Source organism: Amaranthus tricolor, chromosome 1 (assembly GCF_026212465.1).
Source record: "Amaranthus tricolor cultivar Red isolate AtriRed21 chromosome 1, ASM2621246v1, whole genome shotgun sequence".
NCBI lineage: Eukaryota > Viridiplantae > Streptophyta > Magnoliopsida > Caryophyllales > Amaranthaceae > Amaranthus > Amaranthus tricolor.
In genome coordinates, this window is record NC_080047.1 from 42,832,872 (window position 1) to 42,849,864 (window position 16,993).

General features: G+C 31.6%; 2 protein-coding genes across 3 annotated transcripts; both read left to right on the forward strand.

The window, feature by feature from the left end:
* Positions 1 to 993: 993 nt before the first annotated feature.
* On the forward strand, positions 994 to 5,088 carry LOC130823314 (two-component response regulator ARR8-like). The gene is made up of 5 exons (XM_057687934.1): positions 994 to 1,492; positions 2,112 to 2,197; positions 2,350 to 2,427; positions 3,539 to 3,609; positions 4,451 to 5,088. The coding sequence occupies exons 1-5, from the start codon at positions 1,390 to 1,392 to the stop codon at positions 4,806 to 4,808; spliced, it is 696 nt and encodes a 231-aa protein (XP_057543917.1). The 5' UTR covers positions 994 to 1,389; the 3' UTR covers positions 4,809 to 5,088.
* Positions 5,089 to 11,141: 6,053 nt separating this feature from the next.
* Positions 11,142 to 16,781, forward strand: LOC130815556 (uncharacterized). 2 transcript variants are annotated; one of them, XM_057682047.1, is made up of 7 exons: positions 11,142 to 11,273; positions 12,566 to 12,697; positions 13,670 to 13,775; positions 14,335 to 14,514; positions 15,081 to 15,425; positions 15,551 to 15,628; positions 16,367 to 16,781. In XM_057682047.1, the coding sequence occupies exons 2-6, from the start codon at positions 12,650 to 12,652 to the stop codon at positions 15,607 to 15,609; spliced, it is 738 nt and encodes a 245-aa protein (XP_057538030.1). In that variant the 5' UTR covers positions 11,142 to 11,273; positions 12,566 to 12,649; the 3' UTR covers positions 15,610 to 15,628; positions 16,367 to 16,781. The 2 variants fall into 2 exon arrangements, with proteins under 2 accessions (XP_057538030.1, XP_057538033.1); XM_057682050.1 differs by having other exon boundaries at positions 12,609 to 12,697.
* The last annotated feature ends 212 nt before the right edge of the window (positions 16,782 to 16,993 follow it).

Consider the following 16,993-nt stretch of genomic DNA (forward strand, 5'->3'; position numbering starts at 1 on the left):
CTTTGTTTTATACTCTTGTAAATAAACAAATCCCCCTCCTCCACATTACAATTATTATGCTTAAATTCCAATTTTTAATTATGTTTCATTAATTTTAGTTTTGTTCAAGTATAATTACATACTGCCCTTGCAATTTTTGTTCAAGTATAGTAGATTAGAAAATAAAATACAACATTGCAATATTGCCCTTGTTAAAAATGATATTATAAGAGTAGAATACTGAGTTAGCCAAGTAAGTGATGGTTTTCACTTTGGCTCTTGTATTGATAGAGATTTAATTTTCTCTGTTTATGAAAATGATTAATTTTTCACCCCTTGCATTTCTTATTTATATATTAAGAAAGATAAATAAAAAGTTTACATGTGAAAATATCAAATAGCTTCTTAAAATGAATAATAAGGCTCACAGATAATGAAGTTGAGGTAATAGAAGAATTGTTGAACTAAAAAGAAAATGATGCAAACGATATAGAGTTATCAATTAAAAAAAATGGCGCAATTAAAAATATAGATGTAATGCTTCTAACTCTTTATTTAAGAACCTATTTGACAAATAAATGTTACTTGTGTGTGTCACTTGTGTTTGTTAGCTTTAGTTAGTCTGACCAACTAAAAGTATAGATTGATTTGCTAATTAATACTATGTTTAAGTGAGTTATTATAAAAGTAATTTAGTAAAAATTAGTTACGACTATTATTTACATATTAAAAAGAAAATAGAACACTAAAGGCTAAGTTAACTAATAATAGTTTTTTTATCTAAAAGATAATTTTTTTGTTTATTTAAAAGTCATTTATTATAGGCATTATTTTTTTCCTTCTTCCTCTATCTTATATGAAATCGTGTTTTATTCTTCTTAAAATCTATTTATTTAATATGTATTTTTCACAACTTTTTATTTAGTCAAAAATTCAAAATAAAAATATTTAATATCAAACTATATATTGAACTCAAGAATTGATTAACTGAGAAAATATTTCATTCATAAATTATTAAAAGTCAAAAAAAAAAAGTCAAATGTGAAGAAAGAGTAAATATTTTACTCCACTTTCTTTGTTTATTATTAGCATTGATTTGCTTAGCTAACCATTAACCAATATAAGTACTCCTATCAAAAAACCCAGTTGGTAGAAAATTAATAGCCCTAAAATTAGAGGAAAATCCTGTAACCCAAATCTGGTCTGATCAGATCTTACTTTGTGGGATTTTGTTTATTTGGTGGGTCTTATATGAACAGAAAACCCATTATCCTCAATCCTCATTTCTGCTTTTTCTTCTTTTCAACACTCATCCATTACCAACAACATAAATCACAAAAGAGAAACTTCTGGGTTCATTCAAGAAAACAATTTGATTGGGTTTTATTTGCTTAACTTGTTGGTCCAAAAATGGGGATGCCTGTTGAACCTCAATTCCATGTCTTAGCTGTTGATGATAGCTTAATAGATAGAAAGCTTATTGAAAGGCTTTTAAAGACTTCTTCATATCAAGGTACTCTTTTATATACTTACTTTTAAAGGGCTTTAATCATTAGCTTAACCTGTCAAGTAATCAACTCAACAAAAAACTTAAGTTGATAGTTGAAGTATCATGATATGATATATACTCTAATATGCCCCTCAAACGAACATTGTTTGGGCTAGAAGGGTGGATTCAACACAAATTCTTATACCGGCACAAAAAATTCAATTCAAAATGAGAGGTGAATGAGATTGAGGTTACGTTGGCTTACTGATGCTTGAAGTTCCAAGATAGGTTAAATACTCTAATATGAGGATGGTATTTGGAGTTAAATGTGACAAGATGTTACAACTTAGGCTTATAGGTGAATATTTAGCGCTCATATATAAGAGGTTATGTTTTAGTATAAAGGACTTTTAGGCGAGGGACGTGGTAGAGTTTATAATATATTTGAAGTTTCTATAATCTCGTAAGACATTCTTTATATATAGATTAAATAACCTATTTTATTTTGAGTTTGTCTCGGGTCTCTGTTGAGATTGTTTTCTTTGTTAGGTAGAAGAATGTTTTGAGTAGATTTTTTGATAAAGGTTCAATCTTTTTGTAGTTTTTGGTATGAAATTAATGAAATCTATGCATTTTTGAGCAGTTACAACAGTGGATTCAGGCATTAAAGCTTTAGAATTTCTGGGTTGGCAAGAAGAACAACCTTCAGTTTCTCCTGATTGTCAGAAGGTTTCTTTCTCACCCCAAAAAAAGTTTTTGTTTTGCATGTACTTTTAGTTAAAAACAATCTTAATTTTCTCCATTTTCCCCATTTTTTCCCATTTTTGTGAATTTCTTTACTTTTTTTCTAATTAATTCAACTTTTTGGGTTTAATAATCAGGAAATAAAAGTGAATCTTATTATAACAGACTATTGTATGCCTGGGATGACTGGCTATGATTTGCTAAAGAAAGTCAAGGTACTTATTCTTTCTTTTTACATCCCTTTATTTGTTCTTTCCTTTTCTTCTTTACATTTGTATTCCTTTACCTTTTGAATGTCTCCCCACTTGTGAATTGTGATCATGTTCTTTCCACTCACAAAAACTAAAATATTTGTCTCTAGAAAATTCCTTTGAGGTGGGATTTTCCTTTTTTGCCCATTTTTGGTTGTAATGGGATTTTTTTTCTATTAGGGGAGTACTAATTTTGCTAATTGTTCTAAATTAACTTCTATAATGCACAAAGTGGCTAATGTTGACTTTTTTCGTTTTTGTTGAAGAGGGTATTCATATCTTTTGCTTCACTTTTGGGTGGTGATATTTAAGAAAAATATATTTTATTGCAGATACTTAAGTGTCAAGGAACCAACTTAATCTTAAGCCCATGCACTAAGAATATGTTATATACTCTATCGTTATCCTCTCATACAATAGCCCTTTAGCTAAGAGTGTATATAAAATACATGATGTCCTCATGCATGGCGCTCAATATTTAATCTTGAAGTAAGGGTGGATGAAATTCGAACCTTTGACCTTTCTCCACGCACATTGACTTATGATCCGATGTTTAAAAAACCAACTCAATCTGAAACTTAAACTTAAATTGACAGTTGTAGGAACTATGAAGATAGGAAAGTATTGATCTTTGTGTATCTTAACTAAGAGTTATTGATGCTGAAATGATGGCGAATTTTCAATCTTTCTTTGCAATCTTATTCTACAAATTTTTTGTGTTTGTGGGCAAAAAGAAGGGTAATATTCTCATGTAATTAGCCCTCCAAATATATTGCCAATTTATTTTATGGATTAGCCATTTTCATGCCCCCTTAGAAAGAAAAAGGGCCTAGTTGTTGGATTCATTTTTAGTAATTACCAATGTAAATTTAGGTGCATTATGAAAGAAAACTATGCATATAAATGGCACTGTCGATAACGATAAGAACTGTCCTTGACATATCTGCTAGGAAATCGATTTGAGCAAACAACGAACTTCAATGAACTTCCACAATGATTTGTATTGAACCTTGGTGTGCTCGAACATATATGATGTTTATGCTGCAAAAATAACATTCAGAATTCTTGTGTGCAGGAATCCTCGTCGTTCAAAAACATACCAGTAGTTATAATGTCATCCGAGAATGTCCCTTCTAGAATTACCAGGTAAATACTTTACAATATTCCATTATCTTAATGTCATTAAGTTGACGCGGGGTTTTGGGAGGTCGGATATGCGTAACATTACCCTTATGATAAAGAGAAATTGTTTCAATTGACCCTTGATACTAAACATCACATGCAACATGCCCAACCTGACAATTAATATGAATTGCACATGATTTGAAACCTATGGTCATGGTCATCAGCCCAGTGTTCCGCACAAAGTCAGGTTCCGGAAGGAGAGGTAGCAGACAGATCGTACCCATATGGCCATATCCCTTGAGGGAGAGTGCAGCAGAAATGTGTGCAATCAAGAAAACCTCAAGGTAGTGAGAGCCTTGCAAAGTGAGAGATAGATAGCACCAAGATCGTAATTCTTAGTAATCTAAATAAGTATGGAGGATCTAGTCTCGCGCCTGCTTAAACTATGGCCCTGGAATTGGGCAACATCATATAAGATATAACACAAAAGAATAGTAGCCGAGTTAGTTAGGCACACACACACCGCACACACCTAGAAGACTAGAGGAAGTGTTTGGCCCACTGTTGATATGCGATGCCAATTTTTATCTTCTTTGTAGAAGTATTCTAGGATTGATCCTGTATGCTGTAAAATGTAAACCCATCTTAAACTGTTCATTCACCTCAGTCGCCCAGTCGCCCTGTGTTGGATTCTCGATGCTCTAACATGAATTTTGAGTACCTTTTGGAACAACAAAATGGAATTGTCTCGTAAAAAGTCCGCTGAAATTTGGTTGCGTATGCACGAACTAGCAATTTACCTCTTTATTATGTTCTCGAAAATGCAATAACCGAGCAAGCTAAAATCATTTCTACGTATCAGATGCTTGGAGGAAGGGGCGGAAGAATTCATCCTCAAACCAGTGCGATTATCGGATGTAAATAGGCTTAAACCCCACATGTTGAGAGCTAAATACGGGCAACAACATCGAAACATGTTAGAAGAATGCCAAAAACCGAAGCCAAAAGCTGTCGACCAACCACCACCGCAACTGCCCACACAGCAACAAGAGCAAGCACCCGAGCAACAAATTGAAGAACGTCGTATAAAACAACACGAACAACCTCAACACCAAGTAGAAGTACATCAACAACAGAACAACAAGAGAAAGACCATGGAAGATGGACTCTCACAAGATAGAACAAGACCAAGATACAATGATCTTACCACTGTAGTCTAATTAGTGCAATTTTCTTTTTTATTTTGTTGGGTAGTTTAATCAAATTAAATCCTCCCTTTTTTTCCCATTTACCCTTTAATTTTTATTATTACCCTTTGCTATTTTTTCCTTATATATAATGATAAAAAAATACCCTTTAAAAATACCCTTTAGAGAATTTGTAGAGATGATAAGGAGATATGTATATTATGAAGGGTTGGGGTAGGAAGAGAGGAGTTGACAACTATGGAAAGCCTTGTACATTTTATAATGAACATAATGCAATATTCAATTTTTTCCACATGTATAGAAATGTATTAGATTTTTAAAAAATATTTTTCAAGGTAAGGAGAAATTCATATAAGGTAAGAGGAGTTTAGGAGAAGAGGAATTTATCTTCTTGTAGACGGTAAAAATCGATATAAGTCAATTCATGATTATCATCAAAGGTTATAACGATCCATTTAATGTAGGCCTCTTTTTTTCTTTCTTTGCCCAACTCATCGTAATGGTTTTTCGTTTATGTTGACTCGCTTTGGTATATGTAGTTGATGTTATATTATTACGAATAAGATTTTGATATTATTGTTGTTTCTTAAGGGATATTGTTAAATTTTATAGGGACAATAATTAGCATAATCCAATTTGGATTAATGTTTTATAATTGTAATAGTAATACCAAGAAAAATTGTCTATATTTTAGAGTACAGTTTTCTGACACTGTGATTAAGAGTTGTATTGGATCCATTTTATGGGTGTCCAAAATTTTGTTTACAAAACAAATCTTATGAAATCTTTACAACCTGGAAATGCAAACCTTAATGCCAAGGTTATGGTGTGAGGTGATGATCATGACTTGCTTGTGGGCTGTGGGCCTGTGGCAATGTAAGATGTTGACATCTGAAAATCTCATTATTAATTTTAAATAATATTCACTATCTTGTCTTTTAAAATTGCTATATTTTGATTTAACAATTATTTTATTTGTTTCTTTGAAATTGCAATAATTTTTACTATAATAATATTTTAGATTACATCTCTAATACTTTTAAATATTCATATCCACTTATTTTCTCATTTGTCCTCGTCATTTTCTTTGAATGGAGTAATGATCTTTTTTTAGTCAGTGATGGAATTTTGAAGTCATAAGCTTGTTTAGATAATTATTGTTAGTTGTAATTGTTAGCAGGTTCAACAAACTGGAAATATTGATTGAATAGTTAATTGTTTAGTTTAGTTATTGTGGAGATTTTTATTAAAAATTAGTTGTTTGTTTGTTTTTTGTTAGAGAAAATGTATATTTAAAACCAAAACCTGATGAAAAAGCTACTCATAGTAGCCTTTTGGTTTTGACATAAAACTTAGCTTTTTATTTGGCTTTAAAGTCATTTACAAACTATTTTTTTGGCCTTGACCAACTAAATAGTCAAAGTCCAACAAAAAAATCAATGCAAAAGTCATTTGCCAAGCACATGCACATTTGTATGTATAGAGTCAATGAAGCATATTCGCATATATAGGATGGTCACGAGTCCAAGACCTTATTAGCATTGCTTCAAACCCGACTCTAATTTAGGATCTATGTCCAATTATTTTAGATTCAGTGGCTATGCTCCTAGTCTAGATTAAATAAATGGGTTGGGTTTAAATTTAGGGTCTTCAGGCCCAGTCCTACTATAGACCCATCTAATATCTAATTAAGCTTTAAAATGTAAAAATGGTAAAATTTGAAAAATTTAATTATAATCCATTAAGGATTTTATACTCATCCGGCTCTAGGGTTAAAATTTTTAGACCTATGGTTTCGAGTCTAAGTTTTAAAAAAACAAACGAGTTTAGTTCTGAGTCTTGCCGAACTCATCTTATGACCATCCTTCACTATACATTTACATTTCAAAGTTGATTTATTTTGATAATTTTTTTGTTTTAGAATTTTTCTGCATTTATGTTTTTCTAGCTTTATATTCTAGGCTGTTGAAAATTTGTAAAAGAAAAAGAAAATAGGCGAAAGGAATTTTTGCAGTTATCATAATCTATCATTATATTTATGATTTCTAGCATTTATGATATTCTAGCTATATATTGTTTTGATAATTTTTTGTTTTAGTATAGGGAAAAGTGTAAAGAGTACTTAATAAATTTTTTTTTTTCTAAAAAGTACCTAATAAAAAGAGTTTTGTCAAAAAATACCTAATAAATTTTTTCTTTTCCAAAGAGTAGTAGTAATGTTTTCCTTCAGTTGACCGTCAAATATAACGTTTGACTAGTCAAAATCGAAAATTCTTGTTCATCATATTTAATTTTTTTTCCAATTCAATATCAATTTTGAGTAAAAAGTAGTGGAAGAATATAGTGAGGAAATTAAATTGGAAAAGAAATTAAAGACGAGGAAGAAGAATTTTTAATTTTGACTAGCCAACTGTTATATTTGACATTCAACTGAAGAAAAACCTTACTTGATACTCTTTGAAAAAGAAAAATTTTTGTTAGGTATTTTTTGGCAAAATTTTTTTTTTTAGATATATTTTGAAAAAAAAAAATTATTAGGTACTTCTTAACACTTTTTCCTTTTGAATATCACGATTTTATAGCTTATATAACCACATGTCTGTATGATAAAGTCAATTAAATAACTTGGCTTTTTAGTAATTCACGAATAGGGTTGCACAAAGTTTGATTAGAATCGCAAACCAAACTATAATTTAAGTATTTTGTTCGGCCAATAGTTTGAAAATCCAATCCACTTTTTTCAAAAATTAATATGAATTCGTTCTGGTTTATGAAATTTTTAAACCAAATCAAATTTTACATTGAGATGCACTCTACACATGAGTTGAATTGGTCATGTAATACAATTTATAAAAATATTGAATTCTTGTTTTGAGTCGCTCACAAAAAGACGAACCCTCACAAAAAGCATACATTATATTAAAAAGCTAGGAAAATTCTAAGTGTCACAACTAGAGAGAGTTTGCCAAATTCATTTATCAACTAAAAAATGACATGATATTTGATATTGACCAATATCTCCACTATTAAAGTATTTTACATTAACATTTATTTATAGTTAAATTGAATAAACTAGAAAATATAACATACTACATAATATACTATTGACAATTTTCAAAATTACAGAGTTAATTTATACATATTAATGTCAAAATTTAATTTTATACTACACGGATTTTATTTTTTTGAATATCATATATTTATATATGTCGATGCAAAAAAAACCATACATTGCAATGGTTTCTACCCTAATAGTTACTCCCTTCGTTCCTATATGTTTTTCCACTTTTTCTACCCTAATAGTTACTCCCTTCGTTCCTATATGTTTTTCCACTTTGGGTATTTCACAAAGATTAAGAAAAATATAATATTTGGTGATAGTGGGTATTATTTTAATATATAATAGTGGGAAGTAATGATTGTATTGGAATAATGAGAGAGAAATTAATTGTAGATATAATTAAATAATCAAAAAAAATCTGATTTTATTGTAGAGAGAGAATTTACATGGAGGGAAAGTAACCACTTTCCAAATTGGGAAAGTTTACATTTTTGGTTCTAAAAAAAAGGAGGGAAAAATTAGAAGTACATGGACCAAATACAAAATTTCCAGCCATCCAAAACAGCATAATTTGGCCTTGCATTGGCCAAATTAGAAATACATGGATTAATATAATGAAGAATTACAAGTACAATCTCCAAAAAAATGACCTTACAAATTCCTAATCATCTTATTTAAGCATAAAACAGCAGCCTCACACTACTTGTCCTGCAAACAGTATCAAAAGTCCAGCAAACAGCCTCACAACAACTATATTAAACCCAAACAGCAGCCTCACTCCCACCAAAAACAACTGTCCAGCAACATCATTAGCCTTGTAATGGCTTCAAATGATGAAGATGAGGTAGAGGGGGCTTGGTATTTTGGATCAAATGCATACGATCCAGAGTCAAGCTCCAGTTCCGACGAGGAACCACAAGTAAATGATGCACAACAAATAGAACAGCAACATCAACGTAAAACAAGGCTTATAAACGACATGAGGCATCTCATTTTACATGAAATGTTGTCACTTAAAGTAAGTGACTCACTCCCACATGGTACATTCGTACGAATAGCAAACAAATACGGTTACACACCAAGAACAATTCGAAAAATATGGAAACGTGCAATTGAAACCAAAGAAGAAAACAAGCCTTATGTTGTCGATTCAAAGTACAAGAATTGTGGAAGAAAAAGAGTTCAAGTGCCACCAAACGTACTTGAATCAAAACCAATGGGTGAACGTACATGCATAAGAGATGTTGCAACATGCTTAGACTTGGCACCAACAACGGTTTGACGATTGATACGAAGGGGGGAGATTGTACACAATTGCTACTCAACCAAGTAATTATAGATAATTTTTCAGATTTTAAGTCAAGTAATTGCATAAACACATCACAGGGGTTTTTAAAAAAATTTCAAGAACAGACTTCCAAAAAAAATAAGACGAAATCAAAAAGGTTCAGAAAAAATCCAACATCAAACATCACAAAATCAAACGAATCCAACAGCAAACATCACCAGCACTTATCATGAGTGTACAATGAAAAGGAAATTCAAGAAAAAATTACATAATTCACGTGCGTTTTTTAGGGTTTTTTTTACCCCTTGCAGCAATAACTTCCTCAGGAGTGTCAGGGACAACCAAATTAACTTGGTCTTCATGAATCTTTGATGGAGTTGAAGGATTAACATGAGATGGAGACTTTTGATATGCCTCAAGATCTTCTTCTTCTTCAACATTAGGAGAAGGGGTAGAATCACGAAACCTAGATGTAGCATCATCCTCCATCGCCTTTTGATATGCCTCAAGATCTTTTTTAGTCCATTTAAGAATTTCATTTGAATAAGAGTGTGACCTCCCATTAATGAAACAAGAACAAAATTCTCCACGATCACACAAACCGTCATAAAGGTATGATGGTATGGTCGAATCACTCTTAGATTCGACGGTTGTCATGGACAAACAAAGGCTTCAAACAGTAACAATTCGAAGAAGAAAGCAAAACAGAGGGCTTGAAAAAAAAAAACTCAACCAAAATTCACAAAACGAACATCAAAATGAAGACCAAATTCCGATCTACATTTTAATGCAGTAAAAATGGAGTAAAAAAGAGGAATGAACAGGGGATAAAAGCTAAGAAAGCCATGGAAGAAACTCAAGGAAGAGAGAGAAAGCAACGTGGGGAGAGGAAGCAGAAAATGATGATGGTCTTAAATGAAGGAGGCTGCACACATACCGTAATTGAATCCAACATTTAAAATAAAAATATATAGAGTAAAAGAGGGTATTTGAGGGGTATAAATGGGAAAAAAAACTTTCCAAAAATGGAAAGTATTCTAAAGTGAAAAAACTTATGAAACTATCCGTTTTAGTAATGTGGAAAAACAAAAAGGAACGGAGGGAGTACTAAATAAGAAATCTTTACTCATTATTAATTTATTATCAACCAACAAGTTCAATCACCTTGAAGATCCCAAAAAAACAACCATAAAATCACTTTCATATCATATATCCATCAATTTGACCATGTTGGTAGTACAAGTGTACAACTAGTCTACCCCATCCTCAAATTAGCCATTCTAAATCACTTGGTATCACACCTAACTTTTATAGTACCATGATACCATCCCACATGGGAGCGCAGCCATGCTCATGTGACTCATGTCTACTTCTCCCACCCTTTAAATTTGAAATATTTTTTCTGTCTTTTTTATTCACCTAACATAAATGATCGATCACTTATAGTATATATTTGGTACGATAAATGTAAATTTTACTAAAAACTTTCAATATAAAAAGAGATATAAAGAAAAAAATAATTTCAAGTGAGTTGCAATTTGAACGTATTCAAAAAGTAATTAGGTTAATATAATCTTATAACAAGCATTAAATTTAAAAATTTTCTCATATTAAATATCTTTACTTTATATTTTATCTTAATCTACTCATCTATGAGATTGCCTGTTTTTAATGTCAATCACTCAATACAGGTCAATGAATATAAGTTAAAATGTATTTGTTTTAACTTTTATTAATATAACTTTGTACACTTTTTTAATTATGAAATATAACTTTTATTTTGAAATACTTACGATTAATTTTGAACTAATTTTGATATGTTCATAAAATAATGCCACTATCAGTTAAGTATAATAGAACGAAAAAAGTATATTAAATATTAAAATTTTGAAAATCAAAAAGTATCATAGTAATTGTGTTTTTTCCTTTCACACCTATAATTAAATTTGATTCTCACTAATTACAAAATGATAAAAAATTGAAAATCGGAGGGTAAATTAAATAGTAACATTATGAAAAATAATGCTACTAAATACTTGTATTTATTTTACTTTCTCTCTCTTACTAAGCTCCTCTCAAATCCATCACTTCTAAACCCTCCATACGCTACCTTCATCCCCTGCTTCAGGTTTTCTCTCTGTTTTTGTCTTTTGCTTATAGTTTATTACTTATCGCTTTTTGGTTTTATGTGACATGTAAATGATTTTGAATTTGGATTTTATGAGATTACTTGTATTGTCTATTTGATTCTTGTTATCAATTTTTGTTTCTTTTATGCTGATGGAAATTTTTAGTAATTGATATTGAAACCCTAATGTGTGAACAGTGTGATTATTTACTTATGCTTTGATCATTCTATTTATTTTGATGTAATTTATGGTGCTCTACATAGAATTTTGATTTTCTTACTTATTAATGGATTTATATGAAGTAAGTGTTTTTATCGGAACAAAACATAGATGAGTTAAGTTTCTTGCTGATAAATAAAACTTAAATTGTGCTAAATTACGATTATATGTTTGAAACAAAAGATTTGTCCCTCCTTTTAGTTTTTTTCTTGAGGGTCTGAAATGCCGGAATTTGAAACATGGATTGGGATTTATTTATTTGTTTATTTATTTTTATTTTGTAAAGTGCTGTTTTTATACAAGTTCATTCTGCTGTAATGCTATGATTTGATCATGATAATGAAAGGTTTCGAATCATATACTTCATTGATTTTACCTTCATTAATCAAACTCTTTAATTCAATCATGTAACTTTTGCCGATGTGCATGATAGGGTATATAACATATCACGGCCTCACGGGGCTACAATCATCATCTGAAAATCCTGAATGTGTTGCTTTCTTGATATTTGATATAATGTCAAGGAATCAACTTAACCAAAAGCTTAAGCCAATGGTCGTAAACTTGTAGTCCATGATGTCATATACTCTATCGGTGTCATGGGTAAGACCGTAAGAGTATAGGACACTTTGGGATCGAAGAAAGGTTTTGACATCTAGACACCTACTTGTGTGGCATGAGTTGCCGAGTTTGCCTTATATTGGTTTTTACTACTATCTTCGTGGGATAATTTCCATATATTGATATCATGTATTTGTTTTCCTCAAAGTTATTTTTGTTAAAGGTCTTAAGATGAGTAAAATCTGAAAAGTGATCAATGTGTATCTGCTAGTGCGGTAGGGCAGAATGAAATTTGTGGAACTAGAAGTTTTGTTTTTGCTGATCAATTAGATTTTCATTTGATATTAAGAATATGACTTTTGTTAATTTTTAGGGTCGGGTTCTGTTAATTATTGTTGTATTATAGTTATAGGCGTATTTCATTGTCTACTTATAGTTTAAGTCACTATTGTCTTGAAAGTAATGACAGTTATGTTGTTTTGTTTGATTTTTTTTATGTTGTCATAACCAGGAAAATACCAAAAAATTGAGCTTTTATACCTCAAACTTTGCAGAGTGGAGAATCTGATTTGTTAGTGGCTTTAAGACCGTGAACATGTCAGGTGGGGAGGGCAGACATCTTTCTAATCAAGACCTACAAATGGTATGTGTTGTTGAAAATTACTTGACTTTTTGCTTCATCATGTTCTTTTGTTCTGATGTTGGATTTTACGGGCTTTAAAGATAGTAGTATAAGGTTTCACTAGACAACTTGCCTTCTCAAATGCTGGATGGAGATGTGGATTTATTACTCTTTTTTTTTTTTTATCCTTGAGTTTGAATTTTTCGTTCCTTACATTGCACTTGTGTTAGGTTTTGAGTTTCCTTTTTCCCCTTTATTTCTTATCAAAAAAGATTTTTGGTTCCTTTTATTGCTCAATGACCAATTAATCGTAATTAAGATATCTTTAGATAAATCAAATATACTTCCACAAGATTTTGATCTTAGAAGAGGTATGCACTGTTGCATATAGATTATTTTAGTTAAACTTGTCACACTTTAAACTTGGAAAATATGAAGCATATCAAGTAAGGCTAGGGAAATAGTTTTATGGTGTTGCAATAGCATTTGTCATGTTGAAATATATGTTGTTGGATCAAAAGTTGTTTGATGTCTGATATTACTGATTGTAATGCTTAATGAAACTGCTTTCCTGATGTGAAATGTGTAGAGATAATTTCATTTCATGTCAAATATTCATATTTATTTTCGTAGACTTCATTGGACGTAGATGCTTAGGTAGCTTGTTTGAATTTATTGACTTATGCTAGATCTCTTTAAATTTGGCAAACAGTAGTAATAAGAAACAATCGCATAAACATGTTTTTTTCCCTTGAGTGTGTAATTGTGTATGCTTGAAATCAATATATTATAGCTTCTCAGTGTTTGCATGTTCTACAATTCTTGATGTTTTTAAAATTGTACTGCCACCTAGCCGCATTGTTCTGGGATTATACATTGAAACTTTATCTCATTCTTAAACACTAGTCAAGATGTAATGTGGGTTACGAACTCATTTAGTTTATAATAAGAAACACTACGATTTTCCAGACTGATCTAATGTTGCAATGGCAGGTCCAAGATCTTATAGAACATTGCCTTCAACTGTACATGACCAGGAAAGAAGCTGTGAGTTTTCTCTCAAGAAGAGCAAATGTGATGCCGAGCATTACTGAACTTTGTAATTTTTCATTTCTCCCTTTCTTTTAATTATTATTATTATTATTATTATTATTATTATTATTATTATTATTATTATTATTATTATTATTATTATTATTATTATTACCATCATCATCATTATTATCAAACTATACAATGGATTTAGAATAGATGGAGTGACCAAAAAAACTTAAGAGTATTAAAAGGAGAGTTTGATGGGAGCTGGAACAATCAATGTTTTGACTTTTGGGAGATTTTAATTAATATGCTATGGAAGGGTTTATCTTGGAAAGATAAAGTGCTTAACGTAACACTTATTTTACGCTCCAAAAGATATCTAGATAATAATTCAAATGCCCCTTGTGTAGGAAGACATCTACACTTTGGGTAACAGAAGATGAGAATTGAAGCCATTTAATCCACTTTTGACTCTTCCTAAAAAAAAATGAAATATCTAATTACCAGGCGTCTTGCACTAATTTGATAGATTTCTTTCTACCCATTAAATCACTACTGCTTGCATAACTTCAGCTGTTTTGTCTGAAGCTCCTTGCTTGCATGATTTTGTTGCCGTGTAGTATGGCAGAGACTTGAAGAAGAGAATCAGGAATTCTTTGAGGTTTATCACATTCGGTTAGCATTAAAGGAGCAGATACAGCAGTTCAATGAATTGTTGAAGCAGCAAGCAAATATGGAGAAGATCCAAAATACTAGAGTTACTCCTATGCCAGTTTCTAATGAATCATGCGAGGCACAATGTAAGTTCATGGTTTCATGGAATCACGTGAAGTATTTTATATTTGATTTCAAAACTGCAAGTGCTTGCTGCTTACCAAGTTAAGGCTCTTTGAGATATTCCAAAAAGAAATGTGCGCTAGAGCCAGAGGTAACGTAATAGTGTAATAGTGTAATACATACTTGACATGTTGAACAATTTTTACCCCCAAAATTTCTTTATAAATATACCAGCTAAGTATTAACTATCTTTATATGCAGCAACCTCGGACAGCAATGAGCTTGCTGCTGCTTTTTTTGATAGTTTGTAATGGTTTCTGAAATCCTGACAATTTCTATTTTAATTGTTGATCGGAATTTCAATATTTAGAATATGATGTTATCATATATTACTCTGTGAATTGGAGATTATGTAGGATCACTGATTTATGATTAGATTTGTCCTTCCCTTTTGCATGATCTGTGATCACTGACTTGTTATTTACATCTTTTGTCTGTTGTGATTATTATTTGTAATCTTGATGCTTAATTTGGTTATACAAACCATACTGAGTAGTCATGCTAACTGTATTTGTGCATCTCTTTAAAGTCCAACAGAATGCTGGCTGCTATGCCATTGATCAGACAAGACTATCAATGATGGCTGACACACTTCTTGCTCAGAACTCTAATTCCATGAGATTGATGCATGGTTTGAATGGAGGGATTTTTGCTTCAGAAAGTGGCTATCCTTCTGATCCTACCATTTTCTATGATAATGACCCCAATCTAGGTGAAGTGTACGCCTCCATGGAAGGTGCATCTATTGCAACCTATACTGGTATAGGGGCAAGCTCGCAGCCGTTAAATGAGACATTGCTGGGTGTGAATGGTTCATTTGGGCAATTTGGAGAGAATCCTAAAGTGTTCAATATTCCCGATTTAGTTTATAATTGTAAGGATTTACTTATCTTTAGTCTTCATTTCCATTTTTAATTGTACTACCGGGATGAAGTTCAACAGTTTGAGTTTTTGATCATGGTGATTTAAGGATGACATAAATCTTATTGCCTTGGACAGCTGTGCATGATACCTATAATCCAACCACCATTGCGGAGACGAAGAACTATCATGCCTGAGATGAACCCGACATTCCAGGCGAGAGACTTCTACTAACTGTAACATTTAATTTGTCAGTAAAATGTTCTTTTTTTGGAAGCTATACTTATAATTTGTGTGGCCTCCATCTTTTATACACAAACTTCTAAGTCAATTGCTCCCCTTTTTGAGGCCCTCTTACATCTCCGTATTAAGCAAGTATCAACCATTTATTTTATCAGCTACTTTTGTGAGAGACTGTCTCTCATTTAAGACGCTCTCAAAACAACGGGCTTATATTCGAATTTTCTTTCTAATTTGTATCAGTTGGACTATTTAGCCCATCTATAAGGCGCATCTCACAATGAGACCGCCTCCTCATACAATAATTTGTGTTATTTATGTGTGAATTGGGTGTTTATATAGCCAATTTGCATTTGTAGTGGAAGATTCAATATTCTTTGGCTTTTTCAATTCTAATCTTTGCGTTATATCAGATGCTCTTTGCACATTCGAACAAGGGTGACAGGCTACATCCTTTCAGTTACAGTAGGATAAGGCTAGAGCCTAGAATAATGGTGGACTACATACATCTGATCCCCATCTACTTTAGAGCACTCCCTTTTCGTTAATTATGTTTTTTTCTTCGATCTTATTATCTCAAAATACACATGTGCAATCTAATATCTACTTAAAACTGTATGTCTTTAGTTTTTCCGATTCTTATGGGAGTGTAATTGGTTGAAGGCATGATATGATACTTGATACATTTAACCGCTTGTTTATCATCCATTTCAGGTTAGTATGTTACTCAAACGGACATGTACAAAATAATTCTAGAAATGGCCCAAATCTTGCAGATTTTATTACTTTTTCATGAAGGTACATAAATTGGTGTGCTTGCTGCAATGGTTGATGCTTCGGTGATCGATGAAGGAGGGTGGCAGTAGAAGTCTTGACCAAGCCCTGTGGAGATGTGTCGGAACTCCGATGCCTTCGGTCTTTCAGTGTTTGATTTGGTGCAAATTAATTCTTAAGAAGCTTAAATGGGTTAATTATGGATTTTATGTAATGAACTTAGCAATGTGTTTGATCTTTTTTTTTTGTAATGGAAATTTGGTATCATATTTCATGTTTATTCATAGACTAATGTAGCAATATTTTAATGGAAAAATTACCATAATAATCCAAACTTTGTTTGATTTTCCTACAATAATCCCAACTATCAATTAACCATGAATAATCCAATGTATTAACTCATTTAACCGGTACTGTTGGCAAAAATCTGACCGGTTGTTGTAGGCATTTATTACACAACTTCTCATTTATCCATTTACTCCATTAAAACCAAAGAACTTGCTCTTCTTCATCTGCAATTGCATATAATACTTAAATTATTTGGCCACACTCATTTATGAGTATAAG

Coding starts and splice junctions, on each gene's coding strand:
- LOC130823314 (XM_057687934.1), top strand. CDS start 1,390: ATGGGGATGCCTGTTGAACCTCAATTCCATGTCTTAGCTGTTGATGAT. Junction 2,198..2,349: donor TTTCTCCTGATTGTCAGAAG/GTTTCTTTCTCA, acceptor TTTAATAATCAG/GAAATAAAAGTGAATCTTAT. Junction 3,610..4,450: donor GTCCCTTCTAGAATTACCAG/GTAAATACTTTA, acceptor TCTACGTATCAG/ATGCTTGGAGGAAGGGGCGG.
- LOC130815556 (XM_057682047.1), top strand. CDS start 12,650: ATGTCAGGTGGGGAGGGCAGACATCTTTCTAATCAAGACCTACAAATG. Junction 14,515..15,080: donor TGAATCATGCGAGGCACAAT/GTAAGTTCATGG, acceptor ATCTCTTTAAAG/TCCAACAGAATGCTGGCTGC. Junction 15,426..15,550: donor TCCCGATTTAGTTTATAATT/GTAAGGATTTAC, acceptor TGCCTTGGACAG/CTGTGCATGATACCTATAAT.